This window comes from Chelonoidis abingdonii, chromosome 6 (genome assembly GCF_003597395.2).
Source record: "Chelonoidis abingdonii isolate Lonesome George chromosome 6, CheloAbing_2.0, whole genome shotgun sequence".
Lineage (NCBI taxonomy): Eukaryota > Metazoa > Chordata > Testudines > Testudinidae > Chelonoidis > Chelonoidis abingdonii.
The window spans coordinates 6,872,385-6,892,141 of NC_133774.1; the positions used below are offsets into that span (position 1 = coordinate 6,872,385).

At 44.3% G+C, this 19,757-nt stretch overlaps 1 protein-coding gene across 11 annotated transcripts in view; it reads right to left on the reverse strand.

Annotated features, from left to right (window-relative positions):
- Positions 1 to 19,757, reverse strand: part of CELF4 (CUGBP Elav-like family member 4) — an 866,187-nt gene that overhangs the window by 123,764 nt on the left and 722,666 nt on the right. For all 11 annotated transcript variants that reach the window (XR_012656054.1, XR_012656052.1, XR_012656051.1 and 8 more), the window contains exon 6: positions 16,505 to 16,648. Coding sequence is in view for 2 of the 11 variants with exons in the window: in XM_032779828.2 (XP_032635719.1) it covers positions 16,505 to 16,648 (144 nt within the window). In the remaining 9 variants the exon portion in view is untranslated. The remainder of the gene's footprint in view (positions 1 to 16,504; positions 16,649 to 19,757) is intronic.

Below are 19,757 nucleotides of genomic sequence, written 5' to 3' on the forward strand. Positions count from 1 at the left end.
GATGGGGTGGGATCTGAGTTACTACAGAGAATTCTTTCCTGGACATCTGGCTGGTGAGTCTTGCCCACATGCTCAGGGTTTAGCTGATCGCTATATTTGGGGTCAGAAAGGAATTTTCCTGCAGGGCAGATTGGCAGAGATCCTGGGGGGTTTTTGCCTCCCTCTGCAGCGTGGGGCACGGGTCATTTGCTGGAGGATTCTCTGCATCTTGAAGTCTTTAAACCATGATTTGAGGACTTCAGTAGCTCAGATATAGATCAGGAGTTTATTACAGGAGTGGATGGGTGAGATTCTGTGGTCTGCGTTGTGTAGGAGGTCAGACTAGATGTTTATAATGGACCCTTCTGACCTTAAAGTCTATGACTCTATCCTTATTTGATAGACAATTCCCTCCTCTCCCAGCCCTGTCATTGTCAGTATTCAAAGCCTGGGGTTATGGTGACCGGCGGATGGTTCCAGGGTGGTATATGCCCATGGAGAGCATCTGCTGAGCTATTTCCTATCTGCTGAGCCTAGCTCCCAGTCCCTGAGCAGGAGGATCTGTTAAAGAGTTGCTTACACAGAAATGAACCACAGGGAAGGGTTGGTGGCAAATACCTGCCAGGAGGAAAGCAAAGTGATTGGGATGGGATGGGGCAAGGGAGATGGATGGTGGGAAAAGGAAGGCAGATGGTTGGGCAGTGGATACCCGCCACCCATCCTTTCCTCTGAAACCGCTGATCCTGTGAACCCACTGAAGGTTCCTCAAGGGGCCGAGCATGCCTCATCACCCACTGACTTCAGTGGCAGGGGAGAGGGCCTTGCAGTCAGACACGAAGCACTTGGGCCCAGCTCCTAAATGAGGGCAGAATGTGTCTTCTGGACAGAGCTGAAATGCAAGTCTCCCAGGAGCCTTTGCTTCCACTTCATTTCACTCAGGCCTGTAGCTCCGGAGTTCAACCTCATATAGACCTTCTCACACCAGTTTGCTTTGGGCATCAAAAACACTACAGTCAGCAGCGAGCAGACCCAGGAAAGCTCCCCCAGGCTGCCCCTCATGCTTGGGAAAAACTCCCCATCAACAGCCGCAAAACAAAGTCATTGTCCTCCTTCAAACCCCTCCTCGAAACTCTCCTTTGCTCTGATGCCTACAGAAAGCTTGACAATGGCCAGGCAGCTGGTGTGCTGAGACCACCATCTATCACGCTGACCAATATCAGCTTGTTGTTTCCTCGCATTCTGCCGTCTGTACGTATCCGTCGGCTGTCTCCTGTCTTACACGTAGACTGTAAACTATTTGGGGCAGGGCCTCTCTTTTCATTCTCTGTTTGTACAGCGCCTGGAACAACAGGGCCTGGGCCATGACTGGAGCTCCTAGGCACTATGATCATGCAACTAAATAGTAATAATAATTAATAAGTTGAACTTCCTGCATTATTCACTTCACTCTTCATTTCCTGTCCTAAACCATTGTGTAGTGTGACTGGCTGCTGTTAAACAGCTTCTGTGGTTCCAGTTCAGCGATGGCGACATCATACGCTGGTTGAAACCATTCCTCTGCCCAGTGAATGATTATGGGTCAAGCAACCCTTACAGAGGAGATTGCACAGAATTTTCTCTTCTAGTCACTTGTTTATAACTTTTTGTTTTTTACTTTCCTTGCTGTGGGCAGATTTGTTGTCCACCCAGGAGCACAATTTCCAAGTAAGTCTAAGCCAAAATGGTTGAGAGGGACAAAGCAGGTGAGGTAATATCCTCTCAGCAGCAGAAGTTGGCCCAATAAAAGATATTACTGCACCCACCTTGTCTCTCTAATATCCTGGGCCAGACACAGCTACCACAACACTGCATATAGCAGGATGGGTCAGATATTTTCAAGAGGGAAAGAGGCAACAACAATACCTCTTCCGTTCAGTGGAATATATATACACTCTTCCCTGTGAGGGAAGATTGAAAAAATTGGGTTTGTTTAGTCTGGAGAAAGAAGATTGAGAGGGGACATGATAACAGTTTTCAAGTACATAAAAGGCTGTTACAAGGAAGAGGGAGAAAAATTGTTCTTCTGAACCTTTGAGTATAGGACAAGAAGCAATGGGCTAAAATTGCAGCAAGGGAGGTTTAGGTTGGACATTAGGAAAAACTAACTGTCGGGGTGGTTAAGCACTGGAATAAATTGCCCAGGGAGGTTGTGGAATGACCATCATTGGAGACTTTTAAGAGCAGGTTAGACAAACACCTGCAGGGATGGTCTAGATAATACTTAGTCCTGCCATGAGTGCATGGGGACTGGACTAGATGACCTCTCGAGGTCCCTTCCAGTCCTATGATTCTATGCAATAATGACTCACAACTTATTTTGAACTCCTCTAGCTTGACAGTGGTAAATGAGAGACACTTGAATTTGGACAGTGAGAGATTCCTTTGATCGCAGATGCAGCTTTCAGGTGTTCTGGTGAAAATTGCTTGTGATTTGTCTGAGTTAAAAGATGTATTTTGCAGATGCCAGATGGATTTTGTAATACATTCTGCTAACAGTTTGTCGGTGTTCTGTTAGGGCATGCACAGAACCCCTCACTAATGCACTATGTAAACATGGCTGAGTCTGTGTGAGTACTATTATTTGTATTAAAATAGCACCTACAGGCTGGAGCTGAGATCAGGGCTTTATTATACTAAGCACTGGATAAGCCCATGGTGAGAGACAGTTCCTGACCCAAAGAGCTTACAAAACAGACAAGACAGACAAAGAGTGAGAGAAAGGAAGTATATTATTCCTGTTTTCCAGGTTGGGAACCTAGACACAGAGAGGTTGTATGCCTGGCCCAAAGTCACACAAAACGGTCTTCCTAGCCAATGTGGGAATTGACTGAGGGAAGGGTGCTATAGAAAAACATATCACGGGCTCAGGAAATAAACATATTATTGTCTATCCCAGTCTTTGCACAGCCTAACATTTTGCTTGCTTTGTCTTCTTATTCGTTTGCTAACAATAATATCAGCCAGTGCTTTCCGCCTCCAAAGCGCTACCACTTTGCTAATTAATCCACATAGCGCCCCCTATGGGAGAGCCAGGGAGGCAGTAATATCAGGATCTAGCTAGTGTTTCTGGCTAAAGATCGGCACCCTCTGCTGGAGGGAATCAGAACAGCAGAATGGTGCAACATGGGCAACTCTGGAGAAATAGAATTCATCAAATAATTCGACCCATTTTTCTGATTAAAAATATATATATATATATTAGAGAGTTTCCCCCTATTCCATAGAGCTAGCAGGATAATGAGTGAATATTGTGCTTGATTAATTTCACAAAATCTGCTCTTGGTGGAGTAATTCCCCCCTTGTTATTCACCTAGTTCATGTCATGGATCCGACACCCTTAACCATGATTCTCCTGCAGATCAACTGGGTCAGGACGGAGCTTCTAGAGCAAAGGGATAAAAGTTTCAGCTCTGCTTCTGCCCTAACACTGCACTGCCCACAGCCTGTCGAGATCCAGGTAGTCCTGGGTGACCGGAGATTTGTTGCAATTCAATAATTGCCATTATTATCACCATAGCGCAGCCAGGGGAACGGTGAGTCACTGACAGTAAATGACTCACCCAAGGCCAAACAGCAAAGTCAAAGTGCCCCTCCTAACCCCCAACCCCTTCCTTGGCCTGCAATCCCATGCTTTTTGCTGCAGAATCTAGTTACTACCCCCATCTGGAATGAAGCCAGGACACCGTGGCTAACACTCGCATGTCGTTTTTATGCAAACTTGATAGATGGCTTTGATCTCATCTTAAATAATTAAATAATTTATTCCATGGCTGTTACTTTCCAGGGGCTCCTTCCTTGTGGCTTGCTTTTCTTGTCTGTATTTTCCTACCTTCTCTGGTTACCCTCAAATGATTTTCATTCTGCCTGGCGGGCGGCAGCAATATAAGGGAATAGCTAAGGACTCAGTGGCCTCTTCATAAAGAAAAATAGGAGCTAAACAAACTTTGTTACGGTGGCTTACCTGGACCTGATCTCTAGTGCTGGGTTTTATCATACATGGCTTAGATGCTGCTTGTTATGTATGCTTCTGAGTGTATTACATAAAATAAATAATTTCCCATTAATCTGTGTGTGTGTGTGTGTGAGGGGGGGGTTAAATGGGGTGAGAAGATTCAGTTGGGAGACAAACACCCCTTAGGTCTCAGGAGTAAGAGATTTTATCACGCTGTGAAACTTGGCTCTCACTATATTGAGAGCAAAGAGGGGCTGATACAACCTTCTGCCTCTTGAGTGACAGCGGCAACATTTATGTCATGAGGACCAGATCCACTGTCATGCGCATGCCTGGTGCCCCACGTGGGTTGAGATGCAAAGGCCAGGTGTAGAAGAGAGCTTGAACCTTCATGTCTCAGCCCAGAAGGCATAGAAAAGTGGCATGTTGGCTCGATGATGTGTCCCACTTCCCCTGACCCTTCAGAAGACTCTCCGTAGGGGCTTAAGCCAGCTCCCTTGAAGCTAGTGGAAAATCTCCCATTGACTTCAACAGTGCGGAATAAGACCCTGGGTTCACTATGGGGGTTGGACACTGCCAATGGGAAAGGGTGGGACTGAGGGACTGGCCTTGTTTCTCTGCCTTCTCTCTGATCAGCCAGGGGATAGGCGGTCAGTGTTGAGGTGTAGAACTGCTGCATCAATTGGTCTGGACTCTTGGAGCATGCACAGGCCAAAGCAATGAATAGCTAGGAGCCAAGGTTGTGAGTACAAACTCAGTGTCGAGACCCTTATGTAGCTCATGCTCTAGCTAGATATTAGTCATTGAGCCATTCGTATTGTCTGTTTAATGGTAGCATCTCAAGGTCCCAACTCAGATGGCGGTCTCACTGTGCTGTCCCTACCCCAGGGGCCTTTCGGTCTGAATAAGGATTATCGCCGTTTTGTAGAGGGGGGAAATGAGGAATAGAGGGAGATTAAGTGATGTGCCGAAGGTCACACAGGGAGTTGGTGGCAGAGCTGGAAAATGAACCCCTGTTCCCCGAGTGCTGGACACTTTAGGCCAAGCTTCTTCTCCCTTTAGCTGAGGCCTTACATCCAGGCAGCAGGCTGAGCTCTTAAATGTACACTGCATCTTCATGTCAAAAGAAAATGCCTCCCCCTGCATTTTTCCTCTGTCAGTCTCTTCATCTCTCTCTGGTATTTCTAAGGTGCCAATCACCCTGGTATCTAAGAGCTGGCAGTCCAAGGTGGATTAACCGGGACCGACGGGACACTGCACAGCCTGAGTGCTTCATTCCCTTTCTTTTGTGGGTGATTCGGAGATGAAACAGATAGGAAGAGGCAGAGATACCTCAGCTGATTGAGAGACAGGCTCCGAGCCCATCTTGGATATGCAGACGCCACACAGAAATGTGATCCCGTCACTTAGACAGCTCTGAAGTCTCCAGGGTAAGTGGTGTCACCAGGCTGTCATATCAGAGGGTTTGAGTTCTAAAACTTATCCCCACCTCCATTAACATATTTATCAGCCAAAGATGGTGGGACCAAATCCAACTTCCACTAAAGTAGATGGAAAAATACCCACTGGGGTCACTGGAAGCAGGAGCAGGCTCAATAATGGTTCTTCCTCTTTCTTCAGAGATCCTCACTCAAGCGTCTTCCCACCCTGATTTCCTTTGCTTACTACAGGGGAAAACATATTTAGGGGAACATTTGCGCTTAAAAGTAAAGGGCCAGAATCTGCTACTGTCAGTAACATTGGTGTAAATCCGGAGGGATTCAATCACCACTGCAGTCAGTGCCTTTACAGCTATGGCAGGGCAAATTTAGTGAGACCCCAGGACCATGGAAATCATCAGTTACACTGACACTGGTGTAAATATAGACTCCACTGCTGCTGCAGTCAATAGAGTTACAGCAGGATTTGGTCTAGAGGGTCGGTGCAGCAAAGTGGGCACCTCCCAAACTGGCTGCACTTCTGCTTGGTGTGTTTTGTGCAATACAAAGCATTGGAATGTTTTCAGTGAGGGAGAGAAAGAAAGTGTGGGTATTAGCAAAGAAGGTGAGAAGAAAACAATAGAAAGAAAGAAAGAAAGAAAGAAAGAAAGAAAGAAAATGTGTGTAAACAGGGAGAGCAGAGAATAGGTTCCGCTTTGACTTTCCTTGCAGGATTTCTGCCTGAGAAGTAACAATTGAATCTCTCTGCCTATCAGCCCTTAGAGATGCTCCTCTCTGGCCCACATTTCTTGTGGTCCTGCATGTTCCACAGCTGATACCTCTACACAAGGGGGCATTAAGGCAGCATTCCCCAGCTGGGATGCCCCTGAGGTGCTGGCTGCAGCTTGACCTCACTGTGGACTGGCAGCATGGAGTGTCAGCCTGCTCCCCTGCTGACTGCTGGGGAGGATGGATAAATGCAGCCAGGCTGCGGGAAGTATGTTTCATTCACCACGTGGGGAGAGGAGTTGGGAAGGGTGGCTGAGGGCTCCTCTCCTATCAACTAGGGAGTAAAACAAACAGGAGGCTGGGAAAAAAAGATGAGCTTGCTTGATGGGGAAGGAATGAAAAAGCGCAGCTGTGCGGTTCTGGGGTGAGGGGGGCAATTTCTTGGGGCTCCCAGGATGTTTATAGAATGCTAAACTGTATTGTACTATTCTGCCCTTAGGTCTCACTGTATGTAAAATACCTTATTTAAAGCTAACCTTAACCCTACCTGGCAGAGCACTAAAGGATCTTATGATGAATGCATCTGGTCTGTACAAGCAAACGCTGTAACTACTCCATATCTGATACAGAAGTACATGACATGGTGTCAGGAGTAAACTAAGGGCAGGTCTACACTAAAAACATGAGGAGCAGCCATCTGCACTGGTGCAGCTGTGACACAGTAGTGCTTCACTGAAGACGCTCCTACACCAATGGGACACCTTCTCCCGGCAGCATAGTTAATTCACCACCGTGAGAGGTGGTAACTATGCTATAACTCTGTCTACACCAGGGGGTTAGATTGGTTTAATTGCATTGCTCAGGGGTGTTGATCCGGCCTAAGAACAGAAACAGAAGGAATAAAGTAACAAAGGTTGCAGACAGAAGGATCAGCAACCAATGTTGCAAACAGAAGGAACAAGGCAACAAAGGTTGCAGGATCTCATCAATATGTCATTCTTCAATGCCCCAGAGAATTTCAGCTTAGATAAAGCTTTGGTGTGGACAGACTGGAAACCATACTTTGCAGGATTTCACATTGCTACCAAGTTGCACAAAGAAACTGTGGATATACAGGTAACTTCTTTAATATATGTGACGGGGAAGCAAGCAGAGCATATCTTTAAATGGGGGGAGAAATAGCTCAGTGGTTTGAGCACTGGCCTGCTAAACCCAAAGTTGTGAGGGGGCCACTTAGGGATCTGGGGCAAAAATTGGTCCTGCTAGTGAACGCAGGGGGCTGGACTCAATGACCTTTCATGGCCCCTTCCAGTTCTAGGAGATTGGTACATCTCCAATTATTACCTTTGATTTACTGTAGACAGGAACAAAGATAACTAGGAAAGGGTTCTGGCTATGTTTGATGCATACCTTATACCTTGGAGAAATGTAGTTTAAGAAAGAGCATGTTTCCACCAGAGAATTCAATAACCACAGGGCAAAGTAGAATGTTTTATAAGAATACTACATACATTGGCTGAAAACTGTGATTTTGGGAATGCAAAACTTGAAAATAGCAGAGACAGACTGGTTATTGGGTCAACAGATAAACTTAAACAACCCAGATAAACCCATTCACAGCAACTACAACTGAAGAGAGATTTAACCCTAGCCATGGGTATACAGAACGCAAAGCAGTCTGAACTAGTGACACAGCAACACCCAGAGAAACTTGACACACTTAAAAACCTGAATACAGCTTAGAAACAGTAAACAGACACTTGAATGTTAAAAATCATTATCATAAAACCCCCGAGGCAAGGAGAGAGACCTCTCAGGCTAAGAGGGACAAATTCCAGCCTACACGCACAAGGTGTAGAAAAAGTCCTATCCCAAGAGATGATGCATGTTCAGCCAGAGGCACATAGCATAACTAATGCATGAAATATGGACATTTTGCAGTTGTTTGCCATACCAAAGCAGCCAGGTAGTTAACTCATATTATAATCAAGACTCATTTTTTTTCTGGGATCTATCACTTGTGATGACATAGACCCTGCCTGGAGAGTGAAATTGACTACGCATGGCAAGACTATTGACTTTAAAACTGAGACAGGACCTGACATCACAGTCATCTCAGAAGGGCCTTACAATCATCTTCAACCTCTCCCAGCACTGAAGTCACCTGACACTGACTATCCCCAGAGGGATTCTGAACTGTATGGGCCAGTTCACCACAGAAACAACTTACAAAGACAAAAGCTTTGCATTCAGAGTGCGAGTGATGAAAGGACCACAGATCAACAGCCTCCTCAGTCACAGTGTGGTAGCCATGATGGGTCTTATGAGAAAAGTGGAAGAACTCAATGGAATATTTGGTGAAATAGGACTTTTGAAAGGAGATCCAGTACAAATCACCTTAAGAGACAATGCTGAACCATACCGCATACATACACCTCAGGATTCTTATCCCATTACTTCACAAAGTGGAAACTGAGTTTAGGAGAATGTAATGGGATTGACATAATCGAGAAAATCTCAACACCCACAGCATGATGTGCCCCAGTGATACTGGTGACAAAGAAAAATGGGAAAATATGAATATGCGTGGATCTTAAAAGACTTAATGAAACACTTGTGAGAGAAAAATATATCCTCTCAACTCCAGATGATTTCCTTCCTAAAGTGAAAGGAAGTATAATATTCTGCAAGCTGGATGCCTCAAGTGGATTCTGGCAAATTGTTTTAGCCAAAGAAAGTGCTAAACTGACCATATTTATCACACCCTTGGAGAGGTTTTGCTTTTGAAGATTACCGTTCGGGTTTGCTAATGCACCTGAAAATTTCCAAAGAAGGATGGCAGTATTGTTAACAAACACAGATGGAGCTGTAGTTTTCATGGACGATATTCTGATATATGGATCTTCAATGGAAGAACACAAGAAAACCCTCAATGAAGTCCTAAGACTAATCAGTCATTCTGGATTGAAGCAACACAAGGAAAAATGCGTTTTCCACCTACCCCAAATTGATTTTTTGGGAGAGACAATAAATAAAGATGGAATCAGTCCTAGCCATGAGAAAGTACAAGCAATTTGAGAATTGAATGTACAAACTAATGTACAGAGATGTATCTGCGGAAGGTAAATTATCTTGGTCGATACCTGCAAGACCTTTCCACAGTGAGAAAACCACTGAATGAACTGTTAGTGTCCAAAACATCTTGGCTATGGAGGCCAAATCAAGACATTGCCTTCAGAAAGGCACAATAAAAGGTATAGTACCAAAAGTGAAATCCCTGCAAGCTGTGCGGAAAATTTTTAAAGACATCATAATAGAGGCTCAACTTAACTGTATACCCCAATTTAAAAAACATAGTAAGAGAACCAAAAAAGAGCCACCGTGGTTAAACAACAAAGTAAAAGAAGCAGTGAGAGGCAAAAAGGCATCCTTTAAAAAGTGGATGATAAATCCTAATGAGAAAAATAGAAAAGAGCATAAACTCTGGCAAAGGAAGTACAAAATATAATTAGAAAGACCAAAAATGAATTTGAAGAACAGCTAGCCAAAGACTCCAAAAGTAATAGCAAATTTTTTTTTTAAATACATCAGAAGCAGAAAGTCTGCTAAACAACCAGTGGGTCCATTGGATCATCGAGATGCTAAAGGAGCACTCAAAGACAATAAGGCCATTGCGGAGAAACTAAATGAATCCTTTGCATCGGTCTTCACTGTTGAGGATGTGAGGGAGATTCCCAAACCTGAGCCATTCTCTTGGGGTGATAGATCTGAGGAACTGTCCCAAATTGAGGTGTCATTAGAGGAGGTTTTGAAACAAATTGATAAACTAAACAGTAATAAGTCTCCAGGACCTGATGGTATTCACCCAAGAGTTCTGAAGGAACTCAAATGAGAAATTGCAGGACTACTAACTGTCATCTGTAACCTATCGTTTAAATCAGTGCGGAATAAGACCCTGGGTTCACTATGGGGGTTGGACACTGCCAATGGGAAAGGGTGGGACTGAGGGACTGGCCTTGTTTCTCTGCCTTCTCTCTGATCAGCCAGGGGATAGGCGGTCAGTGTTGAGGTGTAGAACTGCTGCATCAATTGGTCTGGACTCTTGGAGCATGCACAGGCCAAAGCAATGAATAGCTAGGAGCCAAGGTTGTGAGTACAAACTCAGTGTCGAGACCCTTATGTAGCTCATGCTCTAGCTAGATATTAGTCATTGAGCCATTCGTATTGTCTGTTTAATGGTAGCATCTCAAGGTCCCAACTCAGATGGCGGTCTCACTGTGCTGTCCCTACCCCAGGGGCCTTTCGGTCTGAATAAGGATTATCGCCGTTTTGTAGAGGGGGGAAATGAGGAGGAAACAAAGGGTAGGAATAAATGGTCAGTTTTCAGAATGGAGAGAGGTAAATAGTGGTGTCCCCAGGGATCTGTACTGGGCCCAGTCCTATTTAACATATTCATAAATGATCTGGAAAAAGGGGTAAACAGTGAGGTGGCAAATTTGCAGATGATACAAAACTACTCAAGATAGTTAAGTCCCAGGCAGACTGCAAAGAGCTACAAAAGGATCTCACAAAACTGGGTGACTGGGCAACAAAATGGCAGATGAAATTTAATGTTGATAAATGCAAAGTAATGCACATTGGAAAACATAATCCCAACTATACATTACAATGATGGGGTCTAAATTAGCTGTTACCACTCAGGAAAGAGATCTTGGAGTCATTGTGGAGAGTTCTCTGAAATTATCCACTCAATGTGCAGTGGCAGTCAAAAAAGTGAACAGAATAATGTTGGGAACCATCAAGAAAAGGATAGATAATAAGACAGAAAATATCATATTGCCTCTATCTAATTCCATGGTACGCCCACACCTTGAATACTGCATACAGATGTGGTCACCCCATCTCAAAAAAGATATACTGGAATTGGAAAAGGATCAGAAAAGGGTAACAAAAATGATTAGGGGTATAGAACGGTTTCTATATGAGGAGAGATTAATAAGACTGGGACTTTTCAGCTTGGAGAAGAAGTGACTAAGGGGGGATATGACAGAGGTCTATAAGATCATGAGTGGTATAGAGAAAGTAAATAAGGAAGTGTTATTTACTCTTTCTCGTATTACAAAAACAAGGGGCCACCAAATGAAATTAACAGGTAAATAGCAGGTTTAAAATAAACACAAGAAAGTACTTTTTTTGTGCAACGCACTGTCAACCTCTGGAACTCCTTGCCAGAGGGTGTTGTGATAGCCAATACTATAACAGGGTTCAAAAGGGAGCTAGATAGATTCATGGAAGATAGGTCCATCAATGGCTATTAGACAGGATAGGCAGGAATGGTGTCCCTAGCCTCTGTTTGCCAGAAGCTGGGAAGGGGCGACAGGGGATGGATCACTTGATGATAACCTGTCTGTTCATTCTCTTTGGGACACCTGCCATTGGCCACTGTCAGTAGACTCGATACTGGTCTTGATGGACCTTTGGTCTGACCCAGTATGGCCGTTCTTATGTTCTAAAGTTAAAGGAAATGACCTCAACAGCATCAGTTCTGAAATACGACAACGTGAACAAACCTACAAAGGTCAGTGTGGAGCAAGCAGCTATAGCCTAGGTGATGAATTGTTGCAACAACATGACTCTGAGTGGAAGCCAGTTGCATTTTGCTCTCGCACATTCACTGAAGCAGAAAAATGACATGCACGCGGTGTAAAGGAGTGCTTGGCAAGTGTATGGGCACATGAGAACTTTTACCACTATCTAGGTGGACTGGATTCATTTATACTGGTAATAGACCATAAATGGCTTGTAACCCTCATCAGTGGAAAAGATCTGAATCAAGCAATGCAGAGATGCCAACATCTATTGTTAAGGTTAATGTGACTAACTCAGTTACTAAACATGTTCCAGGGAAAAATGTAGTAGCAGCAGGCACTGTGTCATGGAGCCTAACATCACACTCAATTACCTAGGAGCTCGAAGACTACATAAAAGCATATGTGGGATGCTGTGGACACACACAGCCCAGAGACTACACCAGCTACAAAAAGCAACCTTGACAGACATACAACTTCAGGAATGTCTAAGTTACATTGGGGTGGCTGGCCCAAGTATCTAATAGTTACTAAGGACGTGACAGGACACTATTTTGTGGTGCATGAAAAATTGAGCAGTTCAGATGGACTCATGATTAAACGCAACTGCATCATAATTCCAAATGAAACGAGAGGAGAAATCCTAAATCTCTTCCATGAAAGACATTAAGAGCTTAACTAAATGCGGTGAAGGGGCCAACCAGTCAGTGCGGTGGTCGGGCGTCAGCAAGGACATAAAGAGTAAATATCTGCATGTGAACATTGCAGAACTAACAGACCAACACAACACAAAGTAACTTTAATAATAACATCTCTACCAGACAGACCTTGGAAGAGACAAGCTGCAGTTTTATGCAAATTCAGAGGACATCATTACCTAGTCACAATGGACTGCTTTTCCAGGTGTATAGAAATAATGTACTTGGAAGACATAACATGTTGAAGTGTAATCGAGAAAATCAAGTTCACTTTTGCTCCTTTCAATATTTCAGATGAACTAGTGACAGACAACAGACCACAATTTACTGTAGCAGAATTTAAGTCATTCTGAATGAAATATGATTTTGATCATATTCCTAGCAGCCCACATAACCCACAAGTTAATGGAGAGGCTGAGAGAGCTGTACAGACAGCCAAGAAAATCTTACAGCAGGAAAATCCATTCTTTGCTTGTCTCAGTTACAGATCAGCACCAATACAAGCTAATGAATATAGTTCTAAACAACCCTTGATGGAAGACTACTCAGAACTTCTATTGCAACTTTGGAAAAGAATCTAGCTCCAAAGTGGCCAGACATTCAGAATGCAGCCAAAAAGGCTAAAAGAGCATATGAACACTTTTACAACAGGCATCACTCAGAGAACTGTTGGGTCTAAAATCTGGTGACCGTGTACGTGTCAAATGGATGGAGAAAAAGAATAGACAATTCCAGCTGTCATAAAGAAAAGGAATTCACCACCCAGATCATATGTGACTGAGACTGACAATGGAGAATTCAACAGAAACCATCAACATCTACAGTTTATTCATCAGAATGAAGGATCAACAGAGTAAACGCTACAGATGTCAGATGCAGACCAAGAAGACGACTCAGGGATTCCAGACTGACTACACCCAGTCATTGCAGCTAATGGACAGCCAGATGACCAAGTTGTTATGTGTTTGGGATGTGTAATTAGAAAGCCAGTATGATTCAGAGACACTTAACAGACTGATACATACTGAACTTCAATGACAGCATGATCATATAAATATTGTAAATGGCAGGAAAGTAGAACGTAAAAGGGGGAGATGTGATGGAACTCTAAACTGTATTATACTGTTCTGCCACGAGGTGGCACTGGGTAAAATACTTTATTAAAGGATCTTATGATGATCCTAAAGCAAGCTCTGTAGCCAGTCCCTATCTGGTCCAGAAGTACACTATAGGAGGTGTCCTCATAAACTCATAGCTCCATGCATGCTGGGGAGGGAGTTCCCCGAAGGAGCAGGCGATTTGAGATAGATTGGCGTATGCATGATTCTCCAGGGCATTCAGTTATGCCGAGAGCACTTACAGATTCATAGATTCATAGACTCTAGGACTGGAAGGGACCTCAAGAAGTCATCGAGTCCAGTCCCCTGCCCTCATGGCAGGACCAAATGCTGTCTAGACCATCCCTGATAGACATTTATCTAACCTACTCTTAAATATCTCCAGAGATGGAGATTCCACAACCTCCCTAGGCAATTTATTCCAGTGTTTAACTACCCTAACATTAGAACTTTCCTAATGCTCCAACCTAAATCTCCCGTGCTGCAGTTAAGCCCATTGCTTCTGTTCTATCATTAGAGGCTAAGGTAACAATTTTTCTCCCCCTCCTGATGACACCCTTTTAGATACCTGAAAACTCTATCAACTCCCCTCTCAGTCTTACTCTTTCCAACACCGATAAATAAACCCATTCTTTCAGCATCCTTCATAGGTCATGTTTCAGACTTTAATCATTCTTGTTGCTCTTCTCTGGATCACTCTTTCAATTTCTCAATCTCTTGAAATGCGAGTGCCCTAGAAGGACTCACAATACTCCAGTTGAGCCTAACCAGCGCAAGTAGAGCGGAAAGACATGACTTCTTGTGTCTTGTACAACCACACTGTTAAGCATCCCAGAACAATGTCTGCTTTTTTTGGCAACAGTATCACACGTGATCATATTTAGCTTTGTGGTCCAACTATACCCCTAATTCTTTCTGCCATACACTTCCTAGACAGTCTCTTCCACTCTGTATGTGAAAACTGATCGTTCCTTCTCCTAAGTGGACACTTTGAAATTGTTATTGATACTTCATGCCGTTACCTCAACCATTTCCTCCATTTCTTAGAACATTTTGAATTGACGCGCGTCCTCAACAAACGGTTGCAATCCATCCCAGTTTGGTATCATCCCACAAACTTAATATAGCCGTACTTCTATGCCAAACACTAATCAGTGATAGAAGATATTGAACAGAGCCGGTCCAAAACAGACCCCTTTCGGAAACCCCAACTTGATTATAACCTTTCGCAGCAGGATTGGAGCCATATAATAACAAGCTCTGAGTACGGTTATTCAACCATGTTATGCACCCACCTTATAGCAGCCCATCTAAATTGTATTAATGTGCTCTAGTTTATCCATAAAGGATATCATGCAAACCGGTATCAATCCTACTAATGTCTAGGTTACACACCACTGCTCTTCTACACTATCCAGCAAGACTCGTGTCCCTATTCAAAGAAAGCGATCAGATTGGTTGACATATTTTGTTCTTTACAAATCCATGCTGGCTAGTTCCCTATCACCCTACACCGTTCCAAGTGTTGTGCAGAGATTGCTTTTATTACTTGCTCCAATATTTTCCCTTGGCACAGAAGTTAACACTATGGTCGTAGTTTCCTGTGGTTGTTTATTATTCCCTTTTTATAGATGGCATAATTTTGGCCCTTTTCCAGTCTTCTGGAATCTCTCCCGTTTCCCATTGCTTTCCAAAGATAATAGCTAGAGGCTCAGATACCTCCTTATAAGCCGGAGTATTCTAGAATGCATCTCATTAAGGCCCTGGGACATTGCAGTGCATCTACTTTTCTTAAGTGATTTTTAACTTGCTCTTTTTTTATTTTATCTTCTAAACCTACCCCCTTCCCATAAGCATTCACTATGTTAGACATTCCTTCAGACTTCTCAGTGAAGACAGAAACAAAGAAGTCATTAAGCAACACTTAGGAGAGGCTGGAGTGAGTCAAGACAGGGGACAGAGGATACTCTAGCTGATGAGTGCCAACATACTAAAGGAAGCTGATAGGGTAGAAAGACTGAGGTGCTCCCATGCAGTAGCACTGAGGGCTAGCGTTGTGACTAGTGGGATCTGTGCTGTTGTGTCTACCCGTCGTGCCTGGGTTCACCCAATGTCAAGGCACCCAGAATCACCAGTCACTTTTCCATCTACCTACAGCAGGGTTCTTACACCTTCCTCTGAAGCATTTGATAACAGCCACTCTCAGCGATGCAATACTGGACTAGATGGACTATGAGTCCAGTTCAGCAGGGCAGCTCCTGTGTTCCTATGTAGATGCGTCTCAACTCTTTTGCCTCTTTGTGACCCAGATTTAAGCTCCTTGGGGCAGGGACCATGTGTGAGTCTGCGTGTGTACATGTGTGTGTTACCCGGCATCTTTTGACGACCCTGAAGATGCAAAGACTAAGGCTGCCGTTTTCTACACTGACCAATGACTTGGGGTTCTTGAATATGGGGGCTCACAGTGTGTTGAAAATATGGGCCTAGCTGAATAGATTTGAGAGCCATCTTACTGGCCAATCCAATGCAGTTTAGGGGTGAGAGCCTGGGAAGGCCAGGATGGTTTCCATTTCCTGAAACCAATCTGGGGTTGGATGTTGGTGACAGAAAACTAAAAACTGTGTGGAATTGGATTTGGGTCCCATTTTATCCAAATCCTTGATGCTTGGTGGTGTCTGGCTTTGGTGGTTATGGTTTGGACCAACTGATCGTAGCTTAGTGGTGGCTGGATGCATGGCGATGGTTTGGTCATAACTGGAAGCCTCTGTTTTGCCTTCTGTGCTGTCCGGGAAATATCCCAGCCTACAGCAATCTGAGTGGTTTAGTGGCTCAGACTTGTCTCTGATATATCTCTGCAGAGCCGGTTTAATGAAGGAATCACGCAGTCCTCCTTTCCTTTCCTCCCTGTGTACTGTGCCATTGGCTGGCTGGTATCTGGTAATGCAATTCTCCTTAAAATGCAGAGAACAGTACCTATACTTACTGCCTGTGCGTAGGCGCCATACGCTCCAAACTGGATAGCCATGGGGTTGAACATGCCCATCTGTCCTGCCATTTGCTGCATGCGCCTCATTGTACGCTCCTTGTCCGTGTCTGCAAACTTCACCACCAGGCTCGAGGAGGCCCCCTGGAGGTAGGGAAACAAAAAGAGAGAACACAATCGGGGTATTTTCCCATTAGTGCCCAGTGGGACCAATTTGCATCCACACATATCACAGAGACTGGCTAAGATTCGGCTTCATTGGGCTTTGCAGACAACCCTGGGCTTCCTCCCGTGATCTTTAAGTTCCACACCGTTCTCAGCCTGCGGCAGGATGGAAAGAGCAGCTGCAAAGAGGAAAAGGAATCTGTATCACGAGGGTGGGGTGAGTGGGCCATCTGGCCAACTCTCATTCTTCTCTGAGCACCTCCTTTCTTTGCTTTGGTTTAAATTCTCTCTGCAGAGAGGTGGGCCTTGTTCTTTTCCACCTAGCAAAACTGCTGGTCTATTAGGGATTTAAACTGAAAGCTGGTGCCACCGCACTGCAAGCTAGTAACTTCTGCACTCCATTTGGCCTGATTTATTTGTTGGACAGTGCAATGGGTTAGTTCTATCCCTGATAGATCCTGCCTGTGGGACCCCTGCCTCCCGCAATTGCTCGGCACTCACTATTTTTACGCTTGGGTGTGATGAGAACACATTGGTCAGTTTTGGCTCCAGAACATAGCACCCCACACTCTGAAGATGTTTAAGCATCCTGCAGCATCTCCAGGTAAGTCAGGGAAGGGAAAGTGGTGATAATTGGATCAGAGTTTCCTCCTCTAGCTCAAGAACTGTAAGAAGTTGAGAGGTTACCTCAGGAGTGGTCACGGGAAGATGAGCCCTGCTGTGAATGCAGAGTTTGTTAGCTGCAGTTAGGAAAGCTCTACTCATTTGGAGCAATGGAATTTCTCAGACAGGAAAACAAGATCATAGCCCTTTTGTATAAACTGGCACAGATGGCATGCTCTAATGACAGTGGAAATGCGATAATTAGAGATGGGAAAACTCTTTGTGTCAAACTTTAAACCCACTTGGGTTCAAATTCAAGAGACACTGACTTGACCATTGTTGGGTAGAGATTTTCCAGAACACTCAGAGTTGCTTTCTCTTTCTGCTCCTGCTGACACCAGGGGAAGTTCTCAGTAAGAGCAGAGATAAACCAACTCTGAGCACTTTGGAAAATCTCACCTAGTTGGGCTTATTTCCCACTTATGAGAGAGTACATGGTAGGCACATTGATATTTTTCATGCACATTGTAACAGAACCACAGTACGGTTAACATATGGGATTTTCTGGTAAGCACATGTAATATATGAGTCATAACTGCAGTAATTAATATACCTTTTTAACACATGCAACCTCAAACTTATCATGCAGCTAGACTTTCTTCCACTTGCTCCCTTGATGGAACCATGTTTTCTTCTCACTCCTAAGGCCTTGATCTTCTATCCAAATGAGGAAACTCAGCTCACCCTAGCAGGTGATTGGTAGGCAGCAATCAGCTGTGAAATGGGACAAGGTGCAGTGTTCTCCCTCTCACTCACTCTTGTGTTTTAGGCTCAACAGCCTGGCTTTAACTGACCTTGAAACTTGAGCCTTAGTCCAGCAACAGCCAGCAATCTGCAGCTATATCCATGGTAGCAGCAATGCCAACCTGCTCGAGCCTCTGTTTACACTAGCAACTCAGCATTGCTGCAGATGCCCAGGTGGTCCCATTTCCCTCCCATGGAAAATTTTGAAAAAATATTCATCCTGGCTTGGGATGTTTTGTGGGAGAGAAATGTTAAAAAAATCTAGTTATGGGTGAACCAAAGCAGAATTTTCCCAAGGAGTCAGGCAGCCCAGGTAACTGGGGAGCCAGCTGTCCAAGTAGTCAGGACATTTGGCAGCCTGGACAGCCTTCTGTTTGGAGATCCCAGCTGCTGCAGAGTCAGCCTGGGAACCTGGGAAGGCAGGTGAGCTGTCAGGAAACCAGGCAGGTCTCCGTGGGCAACCTGCCCGGTTTCCATCCAAATGGACCCATTCCCATGGGAAGGTCAGTTTGATCAAATCAGTCTTTAGCCACAGAAAACCATTCCATCTGGAAATGTCTGAACAGCTCCAGTGGGAGCAACGCTGTGGCCCCAGTTTAGCACCAGAACAGTTGCACTGTTGCTGGTTATTGATGCAATGTGGCCACTAATTGTTCCAGTATAGATGCACCCTTAAGGAGAAGGGGAGTATAATTAACTGGCTTTCATTCCCGTCCCTCCCCCCCCAACTGGGGAATAATATCCATTCCATTGAAGGCAGAGTTGCTTTGCTGCTAGTTAGAAATATCTTAATAAAATACTTCAAAGCACATACAATGCCTAGCACCACAGGGTCCTGGTCTATGACTCCTGGGCATGACAATAATACAAATAAATTAATAATAATAATAATGATAATAGATACGTCTGTAGGAGTCCCAACATATGCATATGCAGCACCTTCTGCAGATCCACGTAAGGAATAAAGAGCCGAGGAATTAACTTGATAAAGAAACAGTTTGAGGCCACACAATGAGCGATGTTCCCCCGGATTAGTAGCACAGGAAGCGATTTTCATTGATGAGGAATCTTCCTTTTTGACCTGTCACTCTCTCTCGCTCTCCCTCTTTCTAATAAATCTATAACCCGCTTGAACAATGTGGTGAAGAACAAGGCAGTGAAACAAATGGCTTAGCAAAACAAAGCGAGGGAGAGATGAATGCCCTATTCAAGGATGTAGAGTGGGATCCAGGAGTTATTAAGAGAGCAAAGCAGAATAAAATCCACATTCACCAGGGTTTCTGCTCAAGGCTGGGCAACTTCTCATTTTTTTTTAATCACATGATGTAGCTATTGATTCTTCCCCAAATCACATTCTTAATTGCAGCTCATCAACAAATGAATATTTTAATGCATACATTTCCTGCTAATTGTTGCCCAGACCAGTCCTTAATTAGATTTCAACACTCATTTAATTAACCCTGATCCAAGAGGCTGTTTGGTAACCTGGATCTAATGATCTGAAACTATTTGCAGCCGCGATGGAGAGAGGCTTTGGGCCAGGGTAGAGTGGGTGGCTCAGTGCAGCTTTGAAGCCTAACACGGCAGGGCTGTGTTAGCCAAAGAGGAACACAGTTTAAAGGATGCAAGATTTTGAAGCTGAGTAAAGGGAATTATTGTCATCTCCTGGGAGGTGTTTCAA